The 26,659-nt window shown below is 34.8% G+C and overlaps 4 protein-coding genes and 1 non-coding gene across 12 annotated transcripts; 3 read left to right on the top strand and 2 right to left on the bottom strand.

The window, feature by feature from the left end:
• Window positions 1–2,868: 2,868 nt before the first annotated feature.
• Window positions 2,869–6,137, bottom strand: LOC103483179 (uncharacterized). Its single transcript, XM_008439658.3, has 4 exons — window positions 5,576–6,137; window positions 4,963–5,068; window positions 4,657–4,747; window positions 2,869–4,159 (listed from the first exon to the last, which is right to left on the bottom strand). Exons 1-4 carry the CDS (start codon window positions 5,888–5,890, stop codon window positions 3,289–3,291), a joined length of 1,383 nt encoding a protein of 460 aa, XP_008437880.1. The 5' UTR covers window positions 5,891–6,137; the 3' UTR covers window positions 2,869–3,288.
• TRNAQ-CUG (transfer RNA glutamine (anticodon CUG)) lies at window positions 6,099–6,170 on the bottom strand. The gene has a single exon. It is a non-coding gene; the product is annotated as a tRNA-Gln (tRNA).
• Window positions 6,171–6,793: 623 nt separating this feature from the next.
• LOC103483180 (cytochrome P450 703A2) lies at window positions 6,794–8,692 on the top strand. The gene is made up of 2 exons (XM_008439659.3): window positions 6,794–7,870; window positions 7,959–8,692. The coding sequence occupies exons 1-2, from the start codon at window positions 6,956–6,958 to the stop codon at window positions 8,607–8,609; spliced, it is 1,566 nt and encodes a 521-aa protein (XP_008437881.1). The 5' UTR covers window positions 6,794–6,955; the 3' UTR covers window positions 8,610–8,692.
• Window positions 8,693–9,993: 1,301 nt separating this feature from the next.
• LOC103483181 (lysine-specific demethylase JMJ27) lies at window positions 9,994–23,323 on the top strand. 8 transcript variants are annotated; one of them, XM_051085842.1, is made up of 17 exons: window positions 9,997–10,740; window positions 11,057–11,184; window positions 11,329–11,422; window positions 11,533–11,665; window positions 11,748–11,811; window positions 12,712–13,456; window positions 13,570–13,899; window positions 14,549–14,723; window positions 14,802–15,289; window positions 15,373–15,445; window positions 15,517–15,602; window positions 15,899–16,018; window positions 17,680–17,755; window positions 18,598–19,560; window positions 20,900–21,005; window positions 22,990–23,029; window positions 23,111–23,323. In XM_051085842.1, exons 1-13 carry the CDS (start codon window positions 10,222–10,224, stop codon window positions 17,752–17,754), a joined length of 3,030 nt encoding a protein of 1,009 aa, XP_050941799.1. In that variant the 5' UTR covers window positions 9,997–10,221; the 3' UTR covers window position 17,755; window positions 18,598–19,560; window positions 20,900–21,005; window positions 22,990–23,029; window positions 23,111–23,323. The 8 variants fall into 8 exon arrangements, with proteins under 8 accessions (XP_050941800.1, XP_050941801.1, XP_050941802.1 ...); XM_051085844.1 differs by lacking the exons at window positions 22,990–23,029; window positions 23,111–23,323 and adding an exon at window positions 16,511–17,085 and having other exon boundaries at window positions 9,995–10,740; window positions 20,900–21,351; XM_051085840.1 differs by lacking the exon at window positions 22,990–23,029.
• A 1,466-nt stretch (window positions 23,324–24,789) lies between these two features.
• On the top strand, window positions 24,790–26,614 carry LOC103483183 (aspartyl protease family protein 2). Its single transcript, XM_008439666.3, has one exon. It carries the CDS (start codon window positions 24,983–24,985, stop codon window positions 26,405–26,407), a length of 1,425 nt encoding a protein of 474 aa, XP_008437888.1. The 5' UTR covers window positions 24,790–24,982; the 3' UTR covers window positions 26,408–26,614.
• Window positions 26,615–26,659: the final 45 nt, after the last annotated feature.

Below are 26,659 nucleotides of genomic sequence, written 5' to 3' on the forward strand. Positions count from 1 at the left end.
TGTTTGTGAATAAAATTAGAATTCTTCTCCACAAAAAATTTGAAATAGATTTAAATGCTTTTAAATCTACAAATGAAATAAGAAATTATTTTACTTAAAAAAAAAATATATATATATATATATATATAATAAAACTAGAACATGGAATGTAATTCTATTCTCTATTTAATTTTTGGTTTGTGTTTATTTATCTTTGTTGACACCCAACACCTTTGTACAACTTAAGATGCTCAATCTAGAATTATTATAAACACACATTTTGTATTAAACGTGCTTTTTAAATTTAATATTTACGTTCTTATCACTACAAGTAAAGATTTAATTACTTTTCTTTAAACGGATAATCTCATGCTTCCATAACTTTAAAGGTTTTCTTAAAAAATATAAAAGAAAATTGATAAACATTTTACACCCATAAAACAAAACCACTAATTTCTTTTTAATTATACTTAATTTTCTACAAAGTATAAATATTTTGTCAAATATTCTATTTTTAAGAATTTTTATAATCCACCCTAAAATTTAAAAACGTGTTCTTTAAATCAACTACGAAAAAATGTTTTTCCAATACAAATAATTTTAAAGTAAACTTTAAAAACATTTTAAAAGCTATTTTTAGTGGTTAGTAGACGATCTATTTTTGAATTATTTTCAAATAAGTAAAATAAACCAAAAAAAACTTCTAGAATGTTTTTAGAATTTGAGAAATATAGAGGTAGAAAAAAGAGTTGCTTTGATTAAATCAATTTGTACTTTTTATTCGGCTATAATCTTTTCTTTTTGGGAAGATTCGGGTACAAATATTGAATGGGAGAAAGTAAAGTTTGGAAAAGGATACATTAATGGAGAAAATTGAGGAGAGGGGGATATGCATGAAGTCAATCATAAAAAATAAAATTTAAAATCAATCTCAATTCAATTGTCCGATACAAATGAATTTTAATTTCTCGAAATCAATACAAAAATGAAAAGTTAGGGTTTGGGGGCATTGATTTGGAAGGCAACAAATAGAAATAGAAATAGGTGATTCTTATCAATGTGTTTAAACAAATGTGGGAATATTAGTTTAGTCATAAAAAAAGGGAAATAATTGAAATTTGATTTGATATGTTGTGTTGATAGAAAATAATAATAATAATAATAATAATAATAATAATAATAAAAGCAAAGAAAAGTGGAGAAATGAAGGTTTGAATAATAATAAAAGAGGGAGAGGAAAAGGACATTTGGATTTCACATATAAATTATTCAAAATGTGGTAAGTTAATTGCGTGTGGACTTAAACTTAACACATTATATTGCATTGTCACAACAAACATGAAAAATATGACCAAATTTATTTCGGGGGACAAATGCTTCACAAAAGTGTTGAAAAATATGACGTATAAATCCACTTGCATTTCTGACTCTTCTAACATCCAAAGATCATTTCACTATCCTTTTTTCTTTTTCTTTTCTTTTTTTTTTTTTTTGGAATTTTGGTTTCATATCATTAATAAATTAAATTGCAAAATTTTAAAGATTTTATATAGGTATTGAGATATTAGAGTAAAGTTTGAGATAAGTTTTGAATAAAATGTTAATCCAAGGAATACTTTCTTACATCTTTTTTTTTTTTTTTTAAAAAAAAAACTTTTTTGAATACATAACAGAATATTTTAAAAGGTATGAAACATGCCACAATGTTTTTTTATTCAAAAATTCAAAATTCAACCCCACCTATCAACAAAATGAGTCAAAATCACTTTTTCTCTCTCCTTTATGGGCTATAGTAAAACTTGTAAGTTTAGAGAGTAAAGATTATATTTGAAGATCAATCTTTCATAGATAAACGTGAGGAGATTATTGATTTGATCAATATTAGAACTAAAAATTAGACTATTTTTCCTTCTTTTTTGTACACTTTAAGTAGAAAGATTAGAGCCACGTATATATCTAGTAGTAAAGAGCACACTCATATGCCAATAAGATAGAATCCTTGTATATATAGACACACAGAAGAGACTTTTAATACTTTAATGACGGTGAAATCAGTCAAATATTCAAAAAAAGAAAAAGCAACAAAAAAAAAAAAAAAAAAAAAAAAAACAAACAAACAAACCATGAAGCTAATCTAATAACAAAATCATGGTCAGAAGTCAGTAAGTTGCACATTTATGGTGAATCAAACTACAAGTGGTTCTAGCATACCCATTTTAAATGCTTCTTTTGTTGTGTCTTCTTTTATACCTTTTTTTTTTCTCTCTTTCTTTTTGGTCATTTTTATTCTTTCTTCTCTTTTTGGGTAAAAGATTTCTCTTTTAGTAAAAGAGAAGAAGCATCTTCCTTTTGGTAAGGAAGGGAAATCCTTTACCGATAAGAATGGAAAGGTTTTAGTTTTACAGACTGCAGAAGAAAAGGATAAGAATGAAGGATAAAACCTAATAATTCATTTTAGAAATGGGTGCTTCTAGTTAGACACGTTTAGAATGCAATATCAACTTTTACTGTTCATTTTAGGCTCAAAATACTACGACACCTCAATCTCACGGGACAACCTACCATGATCTCTTAGTTATATATTGCCCTTTTTACCACTAAGCCAACCTATGATAGTTGTTTCGATATTATTCTTTTGTACCTAAGTGACTATTCTAACGCTCTAAATGATTCAAGGTATTTGAACACTACCTCCTCTCGAACAAAAATCAGTTTCAATTACTCTTTTGCACCTCGGTAACTAGTCCAATGCTCTAAATGATTCAAAGGTAATTGAACACTACCTCCCTTCCAACAACCACAAGTTTTTTAGTACCCTCTTCTATCGAGAAACTCCACAGCTTAGCTAATGGCTAATAAATCCCCAAAACCCTGCTAACAACATTGATATGCATATCACTGTGGTATAAATTAACAAGTTCAAGAAGCTTTTCATATCCTCGTAATACAATCCACCAGTAAGCTATCAACCTAGATTCGATTAAAATCATACAGGAAGGTACTGAACACGTTACAATTCACTTGAGCTTCAAGGAGTATGAGAACATATATTATTCTAAGGAATTGAGTTACACTCGGCAAGAATATCAGTTATGCACAGACATGGAATAGAGCCTCAACTATGCTTTTTGATAGTTTCCGAGCCCTTCGAGATCATTCAAAATTTCAAAATGACTATTGAATTCCATATTTTGAAAGGACGTATGAATCAAGAACTGTGACATCTAAATGGTGAATTTATTATTTTCACCTTCAGAAGTCAGATCTATTTACCTGGATAAGAATCTGCTATGTTCTTTGCCGAGGTACTTAATTGTCGACTTTCTTAGTCGGGCAATTTGGAGATGTGTGCCCTTCCTTGCCGCAATCCAAGCAGAGTAAAGTTTTGACCTCCTTTTGGCATTCCTTTTTCCTCAGTGGTACGGTTACAGGCATCGGGTCTCCCATCTTTGATGGGTGATTCGCAGCATGATGTTGGCCTCTTGTATTAGGACCGATAGATACTCTTGAGAGACGTGAATTTTTTTGTGTACGTAATTGTTCTTCAATTCTCAAACGATCTGTCAACTTCGAAAGGGGAAGATAATGCTCCTGCATTAAGCTCATCCAGACATTCTTCCAAGAAAGTGGAAGCTTTGAGATAATCGCACTAACATGAAAATCCTCATCGATAATTGTTCCAGCAGAACCAATAGAATCAGCAATGTGATTAAGTTCTTCAACTTGCTCCAATATTGACTTCTCCTCGACCATTTTGAATTCTAGATACTTTTTGACTTGAGACCTCTTGGTGCCAAACTCCTCCAAAAAATAAAGCAATTTTAGCTCCTTCCAAAGTTCACTAGCACTCATTGGTTTTTTTGAATATTCATTGAAAAGCCTGTCGGAGAGGGAGTTCAGAATGTTGCGGTGACACATGTGGTCATCACTCATCCATTTCTGTTCAGCAACCTTGGATTGAGCAGCATTTCCAGAGCTTGATTCTGCCCCAAGCACGGCAGTAGGACATTGATTAGAAAGAACATAAGCAATCTTTAAGTCCTGCAGCAAAAGCTCCATCTGATGTGCCCACGCATGGTAGTTTTTTCCATCAAATCGAATAGTTTCGATTGGAAATTTTGGATAAGTTACTCTAGTTGGATTCGAGATGGCACCAATTTTGTCAGCATCATGTTCAGATCTACATGATATAATACAATCAAATAGTTCAACTATACAACTATGGTCCAGATTTTAAATGCTACAACCAAACAAAACAAATAGCTTGTTCGAAAACCAATTGCTTTTTGAAAATTAAGTTTATAAACACGAAATTTCTTTAAGTTGTTATCTAAATCTTACAAATATTTTCAAAATCCAAGCTGAGTTTTTTAAGTAGTTTTTAAAATTTTGTTTTTGTTATTAGATTTAGACTAAAAATTCAAATGTTTCCTTAAAAAAAATGCAAACCGGAGAGAAAAGAAGCACAGTTTTCATAAACCAAAAACTAAAAACATACAAAATGGTATCAACCTAACCTTAAAAACAAAAAATATTAGACACAGATTCTACTTGGGATCTAGACTGGATACTAACACCTGAAAACCTAGCATAGAACTTCAGACTTTTCAATAAAATAAATTTGATGAACTGTAACTCGAAAGTTAAGAAACAACAGTATCATCATGCTTCCCTCACCTTTTATTTCTTTTCATCTGCAAAATAGCTTCCGCTATAGCAGGAATATTACTCTTAAAGACTGACCATTGCTCAGTTGGCATGCTGATTCCTAAAAGAGAAAATTTTCATAATTAAAATAGTCCTATTCTGTTGCTTGTTCAGATCCAAGCAAAAGAAACTCCCAACCGTTGTGGCTAAAAATAAGGTGAAAACAAGAAAAAAGGGGGAAGGGGAGGGGGGAAGGTGTGGAGTTAACAGAACTGACATAATAAAAGAAAAGATTCACCATAAGAGAAAAGGAAGAGACCAATGAATAATGCCCACCTTTTAGAGTTGGAAGCTGTTTTCCATCTTTTGCATAATACTGCCTAATTGATACCATACGTTCCCCTTTAAATTTATGAATTGTCACACTCCTGTTGTTAGATAGCTGAAACAAACCAAAAAAATCCTTAACTAATAAGTGAAAAGAATTACTGATAGAGTATAAAGGGATTAACAACTTTAACAGCAGAAGTGTTATGTGTGTCCGGGTGAGAGCAGGAAGAGCAAGGTTGTTGAGTTCTTATCTAAACGATCAATTTCTACACTCATAAAACACAAATGATTAATGACAGAGAATGCTCACCTGAATTTCTTCTACAATCTAACATTTTGGTACACAATCGCCATAGAAACATAAACAACAGATAGAAAACAACAGATAAACATAACAATCTTTTTTGGTACAGAATGATCTATGAACAAAGAATACACAACAATCTAACCACAGAAAAATAAAGAACTTTTCAATTGCTTAGCAACAGAAGAACCTAATTCGGAAGCTTTCTATAAAACCACATATTTCATAGAACTAAGTTCACAAAACCCTAATCTTTCTCATTTCTTTCAAAATCACTACACCATAAGAATCAAGAAGGGTATGATTTTACTTTACCCGGCAAATCAGAAGGTCGCCATCATCGTTGAACTCCTTCTTCGGGATTATCTTCTGCTCCACCGCTCTATTCTCGTAACGAACACTAGGTCCAGGCTCATCCTCTTTCCCCATACACACCCGCTCCGACATTGAAAGTAAAAAGCTCTCTACCACGTTCCTCACCAGCAACTTGCATTGTTTATTAGAAAGATCGATTCCAATCCGTTCTTCGACCTGGCTTCTAACTTTAAACTCCGTCGTGTCTTCAATGTTCGATTGCTTCAGTACCTCAATCACGTTTTCCTCGATTTTCCGTCGGGTCTCGTCGTTCATCTTTCTAAGAAACAAAACTGAAAGTATCAGAAAAGAAGAACTTGGAAGGGGAACGCCGCCGGGCGTCTCTTGGTGAAGAACAATCAGTTTGTGAATAGCCGTCTCCGATCGGAAGTGTTTTAATTTGTAGAGGAAATTCCATTGGCTTCGGCTTTGGACGGCCACGGCGGTTGACGAAATTATCTGTACGGGCGAAAAATGAAAAAGAAGGTTCCACCGAGATTTGAACTCGGGTTACTGGATTCAGAGTCCAATGTCCTGACCACTAGACCATGGAACCGTTTGATGACAGTTACGAACAAATAATATTACTTATCATTACTATCTATGAATTTATTAATATACAGTTGAGTGATCCAATTTCTTAAGAAAAAGAAAATTATTTTTTCTAATTCTAAGGACAGTGATTTGAAATATTGGGGACGTGAATGTATGTATTAAGGTTGATTTTTTTTAAGCTTTTACAACTAAGTATCAATGTCATGTAAATTCATCGTCTATATTTTGAATATACGTAATAAATTCTAATATTCTTGAAAATTATTAATGAATTGTGAGAATTTAAGTTATATGAAAAATCAATGTTAGATTTTTTGGGACGAATTGTTTTGTAATTAACTATCAAATCATATTTACGTTAGTCAACTTACAGTTTGACAATCTTATTAAACGATCAAAGGCTGAATTTCGAAACATAGACATTAAGATAAAAATATAAGGTAACATTCCACTTTTTAAGGGTAAGCACTTAAAAGTTGTTTTATATTAGAATTGGCCTCATAGAAATTTACTTAACTATGATTATTGTATGAATAATTATATTTTTGTTGCTAAACAAAGTAATGAATGTAGTTAAATCAATATCAGCGATAAGGCATTCTTCCTTATGTCTCACCAACCAATCAACTAGCTCCACTCCACGATCTTTGCTCCTCGAACAAATCAACAACCCACCAAAAAAGAGCAAGAACATCAAAAGAACATGGCACAAAATTCTTGCAAACTCCATTTTTATGATTTAAATTTACAATTACTACTCTCTCCAAACTATACCCATCCCATCTAATGGATTTCATCGCTTTTGCTCTCGCAATTCTGTTTACATTACTTGTAAGATCTTTATGCCGAAAACTATTCACAACCCCCAAAAATCTCCCTCCCGGCCCCCGCCGTTGGCCCATCGTTGGAAACCTCCTCCAGCTCACTCACCTTCCCCACCGCGACATGGCGGAGCTCTGTCGAAAGTATGGCCCACTCGTCTACTTAAAGCTCGGTAGCGTCGACGCCATCACCACCGATGACCCCGCCACCATCCGCGAGATCCTCCTTCAACAGGACGAAGTTTTCGCTTCCCGGCCGAGAACTCTCGCCGCCGTGCATTTGGCTTACGGCTGCAGCGACGTCGCTTTGGCCCCCCTTGGCCCTGGTTGGAAGCGGATGAGAAGGATCTGTATGGAAAATCTTCTAACTAGCAAGCGGCTGGACTCGTTCTCGGCCCATCGGGCCTCAGAGGCCCAACATTTGGTCCAAGATGTTTGGGCCCGGGCCCAAAATGGAGAGAATGTAAACTTGAGGGAGGTTTTGGGAGGATTTTCAATGAACAATGTGACTCGGATGTTGCTTGGGAAGCAATACTTTGGGTGTGGATCTGCTGGCCCAAGTGAAGCTATGGAGTTCATGCATATAACCCATGAGTTGTTTAGGCTTTTGGGGGTGATTTATTTGGGAGATTATTTGCCATTTTGGAGGTGGGTTGATCCTCATGGGTGTGAAGAGAAGATGAGAAAAGTGGAAAAGCAAGTGGATGATTTTCATACCAAGATCATTGAAGAACATAGAAAAGAAAGGGAGAAAAGGAAAGTTAGTGGACAACAACATGACGGTGATGGAAATATGGACTTTGTTGATGTTTTGTTGTCATTGCCTGGTGAGGATGGGAAGGAACATATGGATGATGTTGAAATCAAAGCCCTAATTCAAGTAATGTCTTTATATAAAATGAAACTTTGCGTTGTTTCTTTTACATGTTTATTTCAAGTGGTTATTTTGGGTTGTTTGTATGATTTAGGACATGATTGCTGCAGCGACCGACACGTCAGCTGTGACTAATGAGTGGGCGATGACAGAAGTGATTAAACATCCACATGTCCTTGCTAAGATTCAAGAGGAGCTTGATGTTGTCGTGGGTCCTAATCGATTGGTGTTAGAATCTGATTTGGTTCATCTTAATTACTTGAGGTGTGTCGTACGAGAAACTTTTCGCATGCATCCAGCTGGCCCATTTTTAATTCCTCATGAATCATTGCAGGATACAAAAATCCATGGATATGATATTCCCGCAAAAACTCGAATCTTCATTAACACTCATGGGTTAGGTAGGAATACTAACATTTGGGACAATGTTGAGGAGTTTAGGCCTGAGAGACACTGGCCAACAGATGAGATTGTTAATAAAATAGAGATAAGTCATGGAGCAGATTTTAAGATTCTACCATTTAGTGCGGGCAAACGAAAGTGTCCTGGCGCTCCACTTGGAGTGACTTTAGTATTAATGGCTTTAGCTCAACTATTTCACTGTTTCGATTGGAAACCACCAAAAGGAATGAAACCACATGATATCGATACTAACGAGATATATGGGATGACGATGCCCAAAGCTCATCCCTTAATGGCTATTGCTAAGCCACGCTTGGCCTCCCATTTATATCGATCAAAATAAAATACATTACATCCTTTTGTCCTAACATACATATTTTTTTTAATACACGTTGTATTGTTATTGTGTTTGGGTTTTTGTGATTATTTTGGGTAAAAACGTGGGGAGATCTCTATCTCTAGTCTCTACCAACAAAAGGTTTGGTGGTGAAAGTGAAATGGTATTTGCCTCCAATTGCCAAAAATAAAATAAAGAATAAATAATAAATAACACCCATTGGTCTATATAACAAATGGGACATTGCTTTTATGGACAAAGACAACGACCATTGTCAATAGTGAATAATAACTAACCATAATAATAAAACTATTCATACGACCAAAATCAAATTGCTTAAACACAATGTACCAAATCAAATCAAATAAAATGGGAAATAGCACTAATATAGACAAAGAAACAATTGAGTAAAAACTCTGTTTTTGGCAAAATATTTCACTGACATTTTCAGATATTATATGATTTGGCTCAATCACATTCTTGATGTGTGAAGAGCCTTGGGATTACGTTTTAGTCAAATTAGTTAGGAAATGATTTTTTTTTGTTTTGTTTTAGCTTTAAATATTTAACAAAAGATAAAAGTAATTAAATACACGCTAAAATAAACTATTTACAAAATACAGTAAAATTCATCCAACTATTTATAACCTAATTGAACATTTTACTATATTTTATATATTCATAAATATTTCTTTTAAATTTAATATATTAAATCGATGAGATTCTCTTCTTATTCACGATGTACAAATATCTTTGGACCCATGTTGATATTTTAAACAAAATACTAACATCTTTCATATCAAAATTGATATATGATGATGTCAAATTGTTGCACCACACAAGAAAACAAAATTTATATATTGTCGTTGATGTGTATATGTAGAAAAGGAAAGTCACCTAATTTAAATGGTAAAATTCAACTTTAGGAAGTATTAATTTAAATCAATGCATAGTTTTAAATTTATACTAAAAAAAAAAAAACAAGTGATTCATATATATATATATTAAAATAAATTACTAACAAAATGAAGACAATTTATTGAAACATATCTAAAAGGAATCTAATAAAAAGTTAAGGAGGAAAGGTAGATTTAAAGAATTTAATTCTGTTTTCAAATTTCAAAATATTATATTTTAATCCTTCATTTAATTTCAAAATCTATACTTATTCTTCAAATTTTTTAAATTAAATATTCATGTTTGGGATTTCATATCCATGCTTATTAATTAATTATATTAAACTATTAATTAATTTTAAAAGATTATATATAATGGATTAAATTTTACTTTATAGTTATTTTAAATTAATACATGAGATTAATTCGGTCCACAAAACGGAACGGAACGGAACGGAACGCTCACGCTTTATTGCCGCCAGATCCCCTTCCCGCTTTTTAGTTTTATTTCTTTTTCTCTTTCTCATGTTTATTCTCCTACTTTCCTAGCCTACACCTTCTTTCTTCCTCGCAAGTTTTGGATGAATCATCGTTCATATTCTTCATTCACTAATGCAATCGCCAGTCCTTCCTTAATTTGGATACAGATTTCATTTCACCAAATTGGATAACAATCATTCCTCTGTTGATTCTTTTTCTTTAATAGAATTGCGTTTCAATTCATGATCCTGCCGGAAACTATGTTGCATTCCGATATCGATATGGATTCATCGGACGCTCTCCGCTGCAAGCGTAACGACGGTGTTCGTTGGCGCTGCAAGGAGCTGGCCTCGCCTGGGAAATCGTATTGTGACAGGCACTTGATCCAACTCATGAAGCAAAGTTTGAATAAGGTGCGGAATTATGGAGATAGAGGTTTCTGTTCCGGCGGTAGAGTTGTGGAGGAGGCGGCGAAGAGGAACGAGGTTAGACCACGGTTTGGATCGCTAGGGGAAGAGAGTGAGGATGAGCTAGACCGAAATGGAAGTCTGGTGAGGAAACAGAAAAGGCAGCTCTCTGATTGTAATAGAGAGAACAATTTTTTTAAGGATGCTACAATCGCGAGAGATTCTGGAAAATCTGAATTCACGGCTTTCAAATTGAGTAACGGAAAGGATACGGCCGATTCTGTGAAAAGGCTTGGCGCGTCTGCGAAGCGCAAGAGAAATCATGTTGTAACGAATGGAAAATCGGTCGAGACGGTAAATTCAAAGCTGGATACTAGTTTATCCTTTCGTTTTGAACGTCGCTCGCATAAATTGTTTCTAAAGAATGTTCTACTTTTCTTTTTATGAATGTTGAATGTAAGGTCTTCTATTTCATTTATCAACGAGATGTTCCTTATCTAAAAAGAAAGTATAATGTAAGGTGATGTTCTATTCAGTTTTGCGATGAGAAATAGTGTCTGTAGTTTGGTAGATAGTGAATGAATTTTTAGACTTCGATCAGAGTTCATCTACGCTAAGTTGTGAAAGGCTGTTGCTGGTTTGTTTTAAACAAATGGACTTTCACATGCAGGATAAGCCTAATAAAAAGAACGGTGGGAGTTTGATGTGTCATCAGTGTCTGCGGAGTGATACAAGTGGGGTTGTCTTTTGTTCAAATTGCCAAAGGAAACGGTTTTGCTATAGGTGTATTGAACGATGGTAAGAAGATTGATTAATCTTAGCTCGTATCTTCTGCAGTTAGCATGGGCCAAATCAGACATAATTTTAGAGATGCTTGCTTTTGGTTTTAGCCACTTCTGGATGTTAAGGAAAAACTCTTGAAAATGGATTTTTATGAAATAGGTACCCTGATAAAACAAGGAAGGATGTTGAGAATGCATGTCCATGTTGCCGTGGTCACTGTAATTGCAAGGCTTGCTTAAGAGAGTTTGTTGAGGTAAAAGGTCTTTTTTACCTTATACCCTCGTTTCCAGTAACTTGAAGTTGGAGCATAATTACCCAATTTTTTGGGGTTTTTTATGCTAGTGTATTGTTTTGTATTGACAGTTTGCTCCCAAAGAATTAGATGCAAGTGTAAAAGTAGAGCGATTAAAATTCTTGCTACACAAGGTTCTGCCCATTCTCAGGCATATTCAAAGGGAACAGAGTTATGAACTAGAGGTTGAAGGCAATATACAGGGTATATTCCTTTGGACAATCTTGTTCTGAGAAAAGATCGACTTTGTTGTTAAATGACCAATCTAATTCTTTGTGGGTTTCAGGTGCTCAATTGAAAGAAGTGGATGTAAAAAGAATAAAGCTAGTTCAGACAGAGCGCATGTATTGGTATATTTTCAAACTTATTATTGTTATTATTTCAATGTTTCTGCTCCCACTTGAATCTAAATATAATTTGGGGGCAGGGGCGAGGGAGGGGGTTGTATTGAGGGGGTCCGTAACTTCTATACAGTCCAGAAGGCATAAGTTCTATTACCTATTAATTAACATTATTCATTACATCTCTACTTATGGACTTGAAACCCAAAGACCCCTTGGATTTGACCTAGTTGTAAAATTGTAGGATCAAAACTGCAAGCCAGCCTCATTGGGTTAGGTGATGTTCCGAGTGTCCAACTGAATTGACAGATGAGTGGTGGAGTCTTAACGGTACACAGGAAAAATTTGATTATGAACAACAAGAGACTCATTCATGAGGATGGCGTTAATGATTATGGACAGTCTTATAGTATTGTGATAATTATTTGTCCAGAAAAGCTTGGTGTAATCGTCTCGATCATAATATTGAGACCATGCCATTTTACAACCTCATTCACTCTGGTGTCTTGATTCTTGTCAACCCCCATTCTTCATCCCTTTTAAGGAACTCTAACCCGAAAGAAAAAAGGTAGGAAAAAAAAAAGAGGGAATACCAGTATTTATTTTCGTGGTGAAATATTTTATTTATTGTACCTGCAGAGTTGTTTTACGCGTAAAAATCGTTACGAACATTTTACATGTCAGCTCTGTTTTAGTGTTTTACTCGTTTCTCTGTCTCCCAAACACGTGTGTGCACATAAATGTATCTTAAGCGGTCTTTATTGTCTTTATTCTTTTTCCTCAGGTAGTAATGAGTATTTCTCCTATATACAACTGAATATTCTTATTCTCTCGAAATTAAGAATATACAGTTTTTTAAAATGCATACTCCCTCTCTACCACTCAGAAAAGCATGTTTTTATTTGACAGTGACAATTGCAATACTTCGATCTTCAACTTTTACAGAAGCTGCTTCAACCCAAACTGTTCTTACGATCTATGTCTTAGCTGCTGTAAAGAGTTGAGGGAAAGTTTCCATTCTGAAGGTAGCGAGACACATATTTATTGCGAAGTTTTTAGAAGTAAATTATCTAGTCAACAATATCATCAATGCATCAATGTGCTGGCAGGAAGAGATTGTCAGTTGACATCTACATCTCAGACTTCTGTCGGTGGCATGGCATCAAGTTCCCAGGTCTGGAGTGCGAATCCTGATGGTAGTATACCATGTCCTCCAAGAAAACGCGGGGGCTGTGGGATTGCAAGTTTGGAGTTGAGACGTTCCCTTAAAGCTGATTGGGCTACGAAGTTAGTTGAAGGAGCAGAGGAGCTTACAAGCGATTACACATTACCTGATACTTGTTCTTCTGAAATCTGTTCATCATGCTGTCTTAACAGTAATGAAGTCAGACAAGCAGCTTTTAGGGAAAATAGTCGCGACAATTTCTTATACTCCCCGAATGCTTTGGATATAATGGATGACGGTGTTAACCATTTTCAAACGCACTGGATGAAGGGTGAACCTGTTATCGTCAGAAATGTTCTTGACAAAACATCTGGTCTTAGTTGGGAACCTATGGTTATGTGGAGAGCTTTTAGACAAACAGGTGCTAATGTGAAGTTCAAAGAGGAGACATGCAGTGTGAAGGCTATTGATTGCTTGGATTGGTGTGAGGTTAGTTATCAAATTGCATTCAAGTTATAACGGTAAAGGAAGTATGGATAATTTTATTATATCTTTCTAAGTACCATTAGTAGTTGTACATGTTGACATATCATTATTTGTAGGTAGAGATAAATATCCACCAGTTTTTTGTCGGATACTTAGAAGGCCGTATGCACAGAAATGGATGGCCAGAAATGTTGAAACTGAAGGATTGGCCTTCATCCACTTCATTTGAGGAGCGTTTGCCTAGGCATTGTGCCGAATTTATTGCAGCACTTCCTTACAGTGAATATACCCACCCAAAATATGGTCTTCTGAATCTAGCTACCAAACTTCCTGAGGGTTCACTGAAGCCTGACATGGGACCCAAAACTTATATCGCATATGGATACCCGGAGGAGCTGGGCAGAGGTGATTCCGTAACAAAGCTTCACTGCGATATGTCTGATGCGGTAATTTTTTAGTTATTCTCATTCCGTTGCAGCCATATCCTTTTTCCTCTTTCGTATGATATTTTTTTCCGCTTATTTTGTTGATAAGCCACATAGGCATGTACGCGTAAAATAAAGAGGAAATGAACTCATTTTTTTTGTTCATAACGAGTGGTACAAGATGATTTATGAATCCCTTAGCCTTTTTTCCCCATCTTGTACCGTTTCATGAAATGAATTTATTTTATTAAAATAAACATAAAGTAAATGGGCAATCTATTGAGGATTAGGAACACAGTTTTTTAGTTTATCAAGTTGTTTGGAAAAAGCTTGGGGGGATAAATCTCTTAAGTGTTCTTCCTTTTGAACTCTCATTAAATATACAGTATCTATGTTGTATTTTGAAAAACTTCTGTTATGTAATTAATTGATGGGCGATTGTTGACTAATAAATTCACAAACATGAGACGTTTAGCAAACATCTTGTTGTTTATGAGCGTGCCAGTCAGATTTTAAATTTGAAGAGTTTAATCTGGTTTATGTATTCTTTGCCTGCCTGAGAAAATATCATACTGCATCTCCAAGTATGTCATTCTCGCTGATGTTGTTTGTTATTGCATCTAATGTTTCTTGCTCAGCATTGCTTACCGTTAGAATAACTTTGGTAAAGGTAAATGTACTGACCCATACAAGTAAAGTTAATCTTAAGACCTGGCAACGTGCTATCATTGAAAAGAGGCAAAAACATTTTGCTGCTGAAGATTGTTCTGAACTATATGGTGGAAAGAAAAGTACGTCTGATGATACAGAAAAGGATTCTGAATGTAAACAAAATCAAGTTACAGGTCAGGAAGCATGCTTGATGAGTTTAGATACATCTTTTAGAAAAAGGGTTACAAAACCTGTCAAATGTGCAAATGCAGATCCATCAATGATTGAAAAACCATTAGGAGAATCAAAGGCTCAGAGCAGCGGACAGTTTGACAAACATGATTACAACTCTTCCAATTTAACAGATGTTACTGTCAGAAATTCATCTGTGGACATGTGTAGTACTGGTGCTTCAGCTGATATCTTTTGTTCAAATGGACCCAAGTCTGCTCAGACATTAGTTATTGCACACACCCCCAGTCAGCGCTGTGGTCAATCTTCTAACGGTACTAGTAAAATCAATCATGAAACTTATGATACAGAAAAGGCCTCGGGTTGCAATGAAGTTAATGATCTAAGACCAAGTGATTCAATTAAGAATGGGGCAGATAGTCATTTAGAAGATGATGAAAAAATGGAGGTTGCTACTGGTGGAGCTGTTTGGGACATTTTCCGTAGGCAGGATGTTCCCAAGATAGTCAAGTACTTAGAAAAGCACCAGAAGGAATTTCGTCATATCAAGTGTAAACCTGTAAATTCTGTAAGTACTTGCTTTGCTTGGTGTTAGCTTCATTAAGATGCTCTTTTCAGGAGATTGATTGCGTTCATTTGTGCTTTCTGTAGCTTGTTCATCCAATTCATGATCAGACTGTTTTTTTTAATGCAAAACACAAGAAGCAGCTGAAGGAGGAGTTTGGTAACTGTTCTTTCCTTATCCCACTGTCTACCTATATGTATAATTATTTTAATTTCTATGCCTATATGTAGGTGTTGAACCCTGGACATTTGAACAATTCATTGGTGAGGCAGTTTTCATTCCAGCAGGATGCCCTCACCAAGTTCGAAATAGACAGGTACTGATTAGCTATCATCTATTTAGATTTTGTCAATATTTTATAGTGATATAATTTTGCTTGATAGGATTGAACTGAATAGAAAATGCATTATCGAGAAAGTTGGAATGATAAGGGAGATTGGAGTAGTCTGGATATGCTTAGCATTTATAAATTTTTTTTTTAGAACTTTGGTTCCTCGTTTGGACGTCCAGTTATGTATTTGCCTTAGAGCTCATATTTTGATCTCCTTTAATTGCTTTTTTTGCTCTCTCTGAAGTTTTATTTAATCCTACATGTCTCAAAATTTCAATCAGTCATGCATAAAAGTAGCTATGGACTTTGTATCCCCGGAAAATGTAGAAGAATGCTTTCAGTTGACAGAGGAGTTCCGTTTCCTCCCAAAAACACATAGAGCTAAGGAAGACAAATTGGAGGTAACTTTATTTTTTACTACTTAATTTCCCGGTTTTTATAACTTGGTTGTATCTTTATTTGAGAGTTGCTTTGCATTTGAACTTGCTGTTTATTTGAGTTCACTCCTACTAAGAATTTAAGAGATTGCACTCAAATTGATTCTTCTTTGTTTATAAGTCAAGGATCTTGACTTCTGTTTGAGATAGTTTTGTTGTGATATAAACTAAAATTATTTTATATTCCAGTTGTTCAGTATATGTAGCCACTCTTATTTGTTTAGTATTGTTAGAATTAGTGGGCTTGGTCCAGAGGATTTACCCCAATATCCTTTTCTTTTTTATCATAAGCTGTAACCTATTTATGTTCCCCCTGTATCTTTTGTTAATATGAGAAATTAATAAGAAAGTCAATCGTAGTTTTTCTTTCGGTACTCGAGTTTTCACGTAATTCGATGTCTACTTTACTTTACTGCTTTTAACAAGAATCATTGACTATCTGTAGATATTTCCTAGGTTGGTTTCTGTTTGAACTAAAAAAATTGTGTAAAAGGTAAAGATTCGGTTACTTAGATGGTTTACCATCACTAGAGTGGAATGAAAACCTCAGGACTTGGAGGGGGATTCAACGAAGTCATGGTAAAATTGCCCTAAATATGCTTGGAATAGGAAGGGCTGGAAGTAACCAGCCTGAGGTAGTTCCAATATCGTGTTTTGCCTGCAGATTGTACATTCTTCACCGGTTTTTTGATGCTCCAATTCATCCATTGGAAAAACGGAAAAAAGGAAAAAAATAAAAAGCTCCCAACAATCATTTATAAGTTCATAAAAAAACTAGAGTAGCCGTCAGAAGTCCCATCAGAAGAAATGCAAAAGGAGATTCTGGATTAGGGTGAGATGGGTGAGCTATGACGAATCTTTAATACTGTGAGTCAAGGATTTAAACATGGTATTTAGAGTTTGGACTCTGGATTCTCTATTAGATCATCCAACAGGAGCATATGAGGATCGATCGTCAGTGCCCTACTTTTCGACCCTTTAAAGGGGTATGCATAAATGGATAATGCATTTTGAGGGAATGGTTTGTTGAGGTAGTGTATCCACAACTTTACCCCAACCTCTATATACCGTGTTTAATTGGACAAGCCATAATTATTGTTATTTCTTTTTGACAAGCCATAATTGTTATTTCTTTTTGAGAAGCCATAATTGTACTAAGATTGATATGACATTGTGTTTATCTGATCAGTTTGGAGGATGAAATGATGAAGGAAATAATGACACCATATTTGAATAGCTAACCGAATGTTCTAAAAGGCTACTGAGGTTTATGCCTTAGTCCTATTAGTCTTGAAATTTATACCTTCATTTAACCTTATAGAGGCTCATACTTCAGTTCTCGTAGAAGAGGCTTACACCTCTGTCAATGCATTGTGCTAAAAGTCTCTACTCATGAGATCAGGAATAATATTAATTTGCCTCATCAAGATTCAGTATGGTTCTTTGTGAAACCAAATATTGTCATGATGAAAAATGAGATGGTGGAGAGAAGTGGATGTATCAATGGTTGAAATTGAGACGTAAAGAAAAATGTATTATCCGTAACTAGTTACTTATTTTGGCGTTTAATTAATTTATGGTCACTTTTTTGCTTATTTAATTATTTGCATTTTCTCCATTGGCAGGTTAAAAAAATGACACTTTATGCTGCAAGTTCTGCTATCAGAGAGATCAGAGAACTGCTGTTAAAGCTTGACTGAGGTTTGTTTCATTCTCGATGATGTATGAGATTTTGACTCATGAAATTGTGGTTCAATACGGTGGTTTTAAGATTTTAACATCTCTTCTCATCGATTCATCTCCTAGCTCTTGCTGATTCAGTTAAATCATTTCATTGATTAGGTTAAAGAATGACCTGTTTACTTTTTGCTTCTTTTTCTGATTCATAGTTTGGATGTGTTTGAAACTGCATTTTCACAGCTTGGAGTCATGGTCACTTATGTTAATCTCTCTTGAAACTAATCTTGAGTTCCTACTGTTGAAGTTAACCCAATGTTATGGTGTTGGTACCAAAACTTCCTCAGACTGCGTCTATAACGTGCAAATATTAGATTTCCTTTACTTTTAGTTCTTGGTTGTGCCCACGACAGTCTGTGACTCTTCTCCCATTGTTTGTAATTATTTATTGTTGATTTTTTTTCCCTGCATATACAGAATGAGCTACTTAGTTATGGGTGCATGTTCTCTTGTAAAATAAAAAGGATGATTTGTTCTTCATCTTTCACTTTAATCTACATGGTTCCTTGTTAAACCTTCTTTTTGAATTTGATAATCACTCTTAATTTTTTATTATTCTGCTTTAGTATTTGTACTGACTCTATCATATATTGACATACGTCTGTTTACTAGGATTGCTTTTTCTTTTATACGTGACCTCTGTTTTATTTTTGGGATGCTGAAATCAATATATCTGAATCTTCTTTTTCCCTATGTTTCTCTATTCTTGACATTTCATTATAATCTTGATTACGTGGGTCTTTGGGCGTCTGGTTCAATCATGGCCAAAAAGCCAACTAATGTCTTGGTCTTGGAATAAATTGCAGAAATCCTTCAATTATCTTTTTGAGTAACACGGGGAAAATAGACGCTTCAATCCTCCCAGCTAACCAGCCACATACTAAATTGACAGAATTATCTGCAGCGTTGGACTATCCCGCATGATGTTTATATGCGGAAAGGTGAGGATAACTACATCTATGGAGCAACTGTGAAGTCTGTTTTCTATTATTCAAGAAGCTGACGAAGGTTGAAAATAGCAAGCCAACATTTTAGCTAATAAATAGATCGGCAAACATTCCCTTATTTATTAGACAGCAAAAGAAATATGGATGCTGACAAAGTGCCTTTCTCGAACTTGAGAACACTGGATCATTTGAAGTAGAATGGAGGCTTCGTGATTATTGGCCGCGGAATACTGTAGAAGCTTGCTACAATCTTTTTCATTGTTGTGGTAAGAACTTGATCTTTGTGTGAACAGTGAATGAAAATACTTTAAATGGCGATGCAAGAAGAAAATTTTCTCTATGCCTTAAGGAGACCTAGAAGCGATTTGGTAGAGATCTCAGTTGTCAAGCCTCTACCTAAACGTTAGAGAAAAGTCGATGAAAATTAATGTTGGAGACTTCCTCAGCCTCCTAACTATGGATAATTTAGCGGATAATTCAGCTTAGTTTCTTGAACCTCTTGAGAGAAAGGGACTCAAAAACTGCCAAAGAAAAGGTAAATTGCAAGAAAACCCCAACTACTTCGAGGAAATATGTTGACAAATTCATGGCAAGTCGGCCAATTCGGGAAGCAGCTGGGGTCCTTAAGATTGAAAGAAAGAGCATCTCGATTGGCACATTCTCCAGCAGGAGAAATAGTAAGAGAGGACAAGCAGCTTTATCGATGAAGGGTTGATGGGTTTACAGCAAAAATTCATTGGAAAAGCTGCTTCTTTGGTCCAACCTTCTCAGCAAGTTTCAACTACCACTACTAATGACCATACTGCCTCATTGTGTAGAAAGGTAAATTTCTCAACGCTCTTAAAAATAAAATTCAAGACAATTTATGGATAGGCTCTAGCGTGTCAGGTTATATGATGTGCAGTTTTTGGCTTATTAAAGAATGGCCAAATTATGAATATGGCCCCAATGGTTTTAGAAGTTTCAATTTGGTTCTGATGATTTTAAAACTTTTTAGTTGATTTCTACGATTTGCCAAGTTAATTAGTTCTGTGTGGATTTCATAGTTCCACTTTAGTTACTTTTGTATACTCAAACCTTACAATATGTCCTATGTCTATATTGGTTGTCATATTTAAATATGTGACTTTTTTATTTTTCATGAATCGAGTGTGATACACTTGTAGTTGACAACATTAGCATTCAGGGTTTAGTGAAGAAGAAATAAAAGATTAAATGGTTAAATGGTTAAGAGATTAATTTGTGAAAGCTAACCAACCTATAAGGATCAAATTGAAAAGTGGAAAGTCATATGAACCAAAATTTAATAAAGGCTAATCGAAAATTTAAACCAAATACCGAATTTATAATTTAACCTTCAAAAATTTATTCCGATACTAAGATTGTATACATAGCTTATTGCTCCTTACATAAAGTGGTTGGGATAGGACCCATTTCTCTATTTAACGAGTTAATTCTTGATATTATTCTGTTTACTCCTAAATCAAACTGTAATTCATAATCCAGTATCTAGTTTACTTAAATGAAGAAGTATGTTGTTGAGTTTTACTCACATACCTTTGAGTTTCAGGATTTCAGTTCTAGGGTAGAAGGTTGGGAATGTTAAGGACTAATGAGCTCTCAGACCGCTGCATTCTTAAACTAGGAATTCTACAAGGTTATAAAATGATGAACCTATTGGCCTCTCTATCCTTAGTCATAGGGGAATCATGTTTCCATATCAACTTTGGTCATCCAAATTCTTTATACTTGAAAAAACTTGAGACCTTAATTATTTAATAAAGATTTTAATATCGGATAGTCAACATGCAAAACATAATATCAAGCGTGTTCCATCTTCGTATCTTCCTAGTGAAGATAAAATCTCTTAACCCTTGTCTATGTTGCAATTTATACTTGGGAGCCCCTAGGATGAAAAACGTTACTATGTTTAGATAGTTTATGTCTATCCCATTCTTGAGCTGTTAGGCTGCTTATGTTTATTTCTACAACTAAAAATTTTGTGCCCATTTAATAGGGCATGTCAGAATAAAGAAGTGTCTGTCATAGGGGGATACAATGAAGATTTAAGTAGTACACGTTTTTTGTTTGTACTAGTAATTTGATGCTTTTTTAGTACTAATGACGTCATACATGATTTTATTACCTCTGCTTCTTGCAGCATAACTTAAAAGATGAATCCATCTTATTTAATCTATAAACGGAACGTGGATGCAAAGTGATCGGACCGTGTTCTAACACCATTGTGCAACGTGGGCAATGGAAAGGTTTGATAGAAAATTTTTGTGGCTTCTCTTCTAAAATTGCTTCTTAAATCAATCAGAATGGGTTAAGTTTTGCTTCCTATAGGGTAGTTTCTGTAATATATACGGCTAATCAAGCAGTAGTTGGTAGTTCTCTACATTTTACTATGAAATGTAGATTTTAGTCTAGTCATGTTCTTCGCCCAAAGAAATAAGATAGAAGGGCATAGTGAATAGTTTACACAATAAATGAATGAAGTATATGTGTAGTTAGACAAGATAGAAGCCTTTTCTGGCTTAAAAATTGCTCAGGAATTTTGGAAGTTTTTCGTCCTAGAAGACAGGGACCAATTGATCTATTTTTCTTATAGTCCCTTAAGCTGATAGAATGAGCTGACCCTCCAACTTGTTCATTAGTAGAAAATGGAACCACATTGATCAGAGAGGAATGGATTTAAATCGATAAAATTACGTTTAGATTTTAGATCATTAAAATTAAAAGCATGATGTGGAATAGTCATTTTAGCAAATTTTAAATACACTTACAAACATGTTCTTTATTTTCTTATTGCATGGGAGTGATTTTAAAATCGTAAAAATTACTTTTATTATTTTTCAAAATTATTAGAAAATGGCTAGATGTTGGGAGTGGACACTTCTTTCAAGTTTTTGTACCGTTCCTTGCACCCTTAGTATTTGATATTTGATTCATATAATTATTAGAATGATCAATCAATCACCTCTTTCATACAATCTTCTACTTTTCACTTGATTTTTTGTCCAATGCCTTGTCTAGCAGGGGGTTTTTGAGTGTTAACACCCTATTTCTTTCCAGCTCAAAATAAAATAGGTCCCAAAATGAAAGGACCAAGACCACGTTTTAAGGTTTTAACTATATATACACACACAAGCCTGTGCCTAAATGCAAATAGCTTCAATATTCAAAACATTACTATAAATAATTTGTTTTAACCATAGCTGACTCCTACCTCTGTTCCTATGACAATGAGTTACTCATGTTTCCTATCTTATAATACCATTTTTTTTCTGTAGTTTTTTCTCATTAAATTATGTCATTTAGAAAGGAAGGAATTGAGGTTGGCATTTTTAACATTTAGTGGAATAAAGGGCAGAAAAGACAAAACTTTAATTAATTAGTCATAATTGGCCCCACAAACAAAGTGCTGCCATGTGAACTTTGACTCAAAATTACAACCATTTTATTCTACTCTCTATTCTCTGCAGCAACAATGATCCCAAGATTTCAGAACAAAATTTGTCAACAATTGGCAACTTATTAATCTTTTCTTTAATTTTCATTATTTTATTGATTTGATTGACAATTTAAGTTAGATTATACCATGTTTATCAAGTAGATCACTCGACTATTTCAATTCCTCTTGATGCCTTTATTATATACTATAGTGTAGAAATAGCCGACATTGTCATTAAATAACATATATGAATTAAGTGATCATAAAGTGCTTCCAGGATGGATTTTTTTTTTTTTTTTTTTTTTTTTGAGTTTTGTGTGGAACTTGTATTGGATGTATTTATGAGAATTAGGAGGATAGAGAAAAGTTATAATTTAATGTATAGATGACAAAGAACAAGAATGTCGTGATGCAAATTTGAAGCTTTCACATGCTTTTAATTTGTCAATATCTTTCTTCTCATGTTTGGATAACTCTATATCAATAAAATCATGAGCATCCCAAGGGCTTCCCAAGTCTAAGTTGTACTAACATTTAACCTTTGTTTGACTTAACTTCTTCACATGTTCGATTTTGAATATAATTTCCTTTTTTTTTAAAAAAAAAAAAGAATGAAGTGTTTGACAATAAATTAGAAAAAATTAAACAAAAACGTAACTTTTTAATAAAAACACTCTTTCTTTAATCAATTCAAACATGATCTATTAGGATGTGAATTTGCAAAGAAACAGATTTTTGAACTAAAAATTAATTCTTATACATGTATGGTCTAAATAACTTTTCAACCTTTTCAGCAATGGAAACCTCAAAGTCGCATTAGATCCCAATTGTTAGGTATAATTGTCTTGTTTTTCTTTCTTGCTTTAATATTGGTGAATGTATTCACCAACCTTCACATGTCTTTGATCTTTGCAGGATTTTACTCTCTTTCTCGTTGTTTCTTGTCAAAGAGAGAGGCTTATTTGTGATGAGATTGGATAATGACAAAAGGAGAATGAGACTTGTAATTCTCTTTTTCTTTCCTTTCCACTTTATTGTTTTTACATACAAAGGCATATATATATATGATAACGACTTGAAATTTGATACACTTGTCTTCACATTTATATGATATGTCTTTTTTTAATATCTTATGATTTTACCTTTTATTTTCACCTATAAACCTTTAAAGTTTAACTTTGGTATATATATATATACACTTTTTAAAATACCATATTGGTTTTTATTTTTTACATTTGTTTATTTTAGTTCATATATTTTAAAAAAAATTATAGTTTTGTCATTGAAACAAATATTTTAAAAGTATAAGTGGACCAAACAATGATGGACATTTTAATGAAAAAAAAATGAACTAAAGTTGTAACCAAAGCGATTAAAGTTGTTGTTAAAAGTCTATTATGGACTTTTTCTCTAGAATTTATCACATGGTTCCTCCTTTGAAGGTGGACAACTCTCTGGGTCAGTTGAAAATTGGACATTGTAGGGTTAAGTTGGCTAATTAACAGCTTCCAAATTAGAGTTACTTCATTTCAACCATTGTTGGAGCACTTGTAATAAAGAACTTCAACACAAATGTAGAATAATATTGTTATAAGGCAATTTTCATTAGTAATTAATGAACTTTAATTCTAGTCTTAGTCTTAGAACAAATGTAAAGTTTTTTTTTTTTTTTTTTAACTAAACAATAAATGTAAAGTTAACAATATAGTCTATGAATTATGAAGTTTTTGGAAATTCCAAAAATTTCAAGCACTTGTAGAAATTAAATTAAAAATTCTAAAAATAAACATACTAAATATTCTTAGAGACAAAATAGAAAAAAAAGAAAAAGAAAAAAAGACACTTTCAAATTTGGAGATTAAAGTGGCAATTTAACATAAAAGAAGAGACAAATAACATAAACATTTATTTTATTTACACACATCGATATCACATAAACAAAAATACCTTTTCTTAAGGGAAGGGGGGGCATCTTTTTCTCTTACCTTTAAAATTATTATTATTATTTTCTTTAGAAAAGTAAAAAAGAAGAAAAAGGTAAAAATGGGATTATCGGAATTGGGAAAGAATGAAGTAGTAAATATTGAATATAGAAAATTGAAAAATAAACAGAACAATAAATACAATATGGATAAAAAAAAAACATTCAATAAATACAAAGAGGAATGGGGTTTTTATTGTAAATTTGAAATATAGGCAAATGAAGGGGCATTTTAGTCATTTCATAACACAACCACTGACTCCCGTTGGCCTCAGCACTTCCCCCAATAATGGATCTCTTTCCCATTTTTTGCTTTATTATGGCTTCCCCACCCCCCCAAATCACTTTTTCTTTTTAATAATAATGATAAAAATTAAATTTAAGAGTAGAAAAGACCAACTTAAATTTAAATTTGTAACATACGAGTTGAAGAATGAGAATAAAAATGAGAGAATAAGTGGGATTGAAATATAGTGAAGAAAAAACAAATGAAAATAACTAAAAGTTATCATACCCATATAAATACAATATACATATTGGATTAGGGATGTAACAAAAACTACTTAAAGTAGTGAGACATTTAAATTCAAAGATGTGTTTGATTTTATTTTTCTTAAGAAACAAACATTGTATTATATGATAAATCCCACCCCCACCCCTAACAAAGCCTAAATCTAAATAAATAAAGTTATAAACAAACATCACAGATGTCAAACTCCACCTCTTAAATATTTCCAATGTTTCACTCCCCCTTTGTTTATATAATAATATCATCTCCAACACCTTTGTCTTCCTAACAAAAAAAGATGAAAATGGAGGCAAACACCATTTCACTTCCCTTCATCTTCTTCCTCCTTCTCGCTATTCTCTCTCTCTCCACCGCCTTCTCCGATTTCCAAACCCTTATTCTCAGATCCCTTCCCTCCTCACCTTCATTCTTACCCTCCGATTCCAACTCCTTCCTTTCCTCCGAGGCTACCGAAACGGAGCTTGGTTTAGAACTGCACCTTCACCATTTGGATGCTCTGTCTTTCAATCGAACGCCGGAGGAGCTCTTCCACCTCCGCCTTCAAAGAGACGCTATACGAGTCAAGAAGTTGAGTTCACTCGGTGCTACCTCTCGAAATCTGAGCCGACCCAGTGGGACCACCGGCTTCAGTAGCTCCGTCATCTCCGGACTCGCTCAAGGCAGTGGCGAGTACTTCACGCGCATCGGCGTCGGCACGCCACCCAAGTATGTCTACATGGTGCTTGACACCGGCAGTGATATTGTTTGGCTACAGTGTGCTCCTTGTAAGAATTGCTACTCTCAGACTGACCCTGTTTTCAACCCGGTTAAGTCTGGATCCTTTGCCAAGGTTCTATGCCGAACGCCGCTGTGCCGTCGGCTTGAATCTCCGGGGTGCAACCAGCGTCAGACGTGTCTTTACCAAGTTTCTTACGGCGACGGTTCCTATACCACCGGCGAGTTCGTCACCGAAACCCTAACCTTCCGCCGGACTAAAGTGGAGCAAGTAGCCCTTGGTTGTGGCCACGATAATGAGGGTTTATTCGTTGGTGCGGCTGGGCTTTTAGGTCTTGGCCGGGGAGGGTTGTCGTTTCCGTCCCAAGCTGGCCGGACTTTCAACCAAAAATTTTCTTACTGCTTGGTGGACCGTTCCGCCTCTTCCAAACCGTCCTCCGTAGTCTTCGGCAACTCCGCCGTCTCTCGAACCGCCCGGTTCACTCCTCTCCTCACGAACCCTAGGTTGGACACGTTTTACTACGTTGAACTACTCGGAATCAGCGTCGGAGGTACGCCCGTCTCCGGCATCTCCTCTTCACATTTCAAGCTTGATCGGACCGGTAACGGTGGAGTAATAATCGATTGCGGTACTTCTGTTACTCGATTGAACAAACCAGCGTACATTGCTCTGCGCGACGCCTTCCGTGCTGGAGCTTCAAGTTTGAAATCGGCGCCAGAGTTTTCTCTCTTCGATACTTGCTACGATCTGTCTGGGAAGACGACGGTGAAGGTCCCGACAGTGGTGCTACATTTCAGAGGTGCTGATGTATCATTACCAGCGTCCAATTATCTAATCCCGGTCGACGGCAGCGGCCGATTTTGCTTCGCCTTCGCTGGAACTACCAGTGGGCTATCAATTATCGGCAACATCCAGCAGCAAGGATTTCGGGTGGTGTACGATTTGGCGAGTTCTCGGGTCGGATTTTCTCCTCGTGGTTGCGCCTAATTTCTTCGAACAGACAGCACGTAATGCGGGTTGCCGGAGAAATTCCTCCGCCGGCGTCTGTCCTAAAACCCTTCTTCCTCTTTTCCGACATGTAATAATAAAAAAGAAAGAAAAAAGAAAAAAAGGTGGAAGAAAAAGGGGTGCATAATTAGACTCCAACGGTGTCGTTTAACTTTTACTATTTTATTTAACTTTTTAGTTTTTTCATTCCAAATATCTCCATCTCTTTTCTTATTTAATTATATTTTCTAT

This window comes from Cucumis melo, chromosome 6 (genome assembly GCF_025177605.1).
Source record: "Cucumis melo cultivar AY chromosome 6, USDA_Cmelo_AY_1.0, whole genome shotgun sequence".
In the NCBI taxonomy this organism is placed as follows: domain Eukaryota; kingdom Viridiplantae; phylum Streptophyta; class Magnoliopsida; order Cucurbitales; family Cucurbitaceae; genus Cucumis; species Cucumis melo.

Excerpts from the sequence above, each read along its gene's own strand:
- LOC103483181 (XM_051085842.1), top strand. The coding sequence starts at position 10,222 with ATGATCCTGCCGGAAACTATGTTGCATTCCGATATCGATATGGATTCA. Across the intron at positions 14,724-14,801 it reads TAAACAAAATCAAGTTACAG|ATCCATCAATGATTGAAAAA; the intron begins GTCAGGAAGCAT and ends GTGCAAATGCAG. Across the intron at positions 16,019-17,679 it reads CTAAGGAAGACAAATTGGAG|GTTAAAAAAATGACACTTTA; the intron begins GTAACTTTATTT and ends CTCCATTGGCAG.
- LOC103483183 (XM_008439666.3), top strand. The coding sequence starts at position 24,983 with ATGAAAATGGAGGCAAACACCATTTCACTTCCCTTCATCTTCTTCCTC.
- LOC103483179 (XM_008439658.3), bottom strand. The coding sequence starts at position 5,890 with ATGAACGACGAGACCCGACGGAAAATCGAGGAAAACGTGATTGAGGTA. Across the intron at positions 4,748-4,962 it reads ACAGCTTCCAACTCTAAAAG|GAATCAGCATGCCAACTGAG; the intron begins GTGGGCATTATT and ends TTTCTCTTTTAG. Across the intron at positions 4,160-4,656 it reads CAGATGAAAAGAAATAAAAG|ATCTGAACATGATGCTGACA; the intron begins GTGAGGGAAGCA and ends TATATCATGTAG.
- LOC103483180 (XM_008439659.3), top strand. The coding sequence starts at position 6,956 with ATGGATTTCATCGCTTTTGCTCTCGCAATTCTGTTTACATTACTTGTA. Across the intron at positions 7,871-7,958 it reads AAATCAAAGCCCTAATTCAA|GACATGATTGCTGCAGCGAC; the intron begins GTAATGTCTTTA and ends TGTATGATTTAG.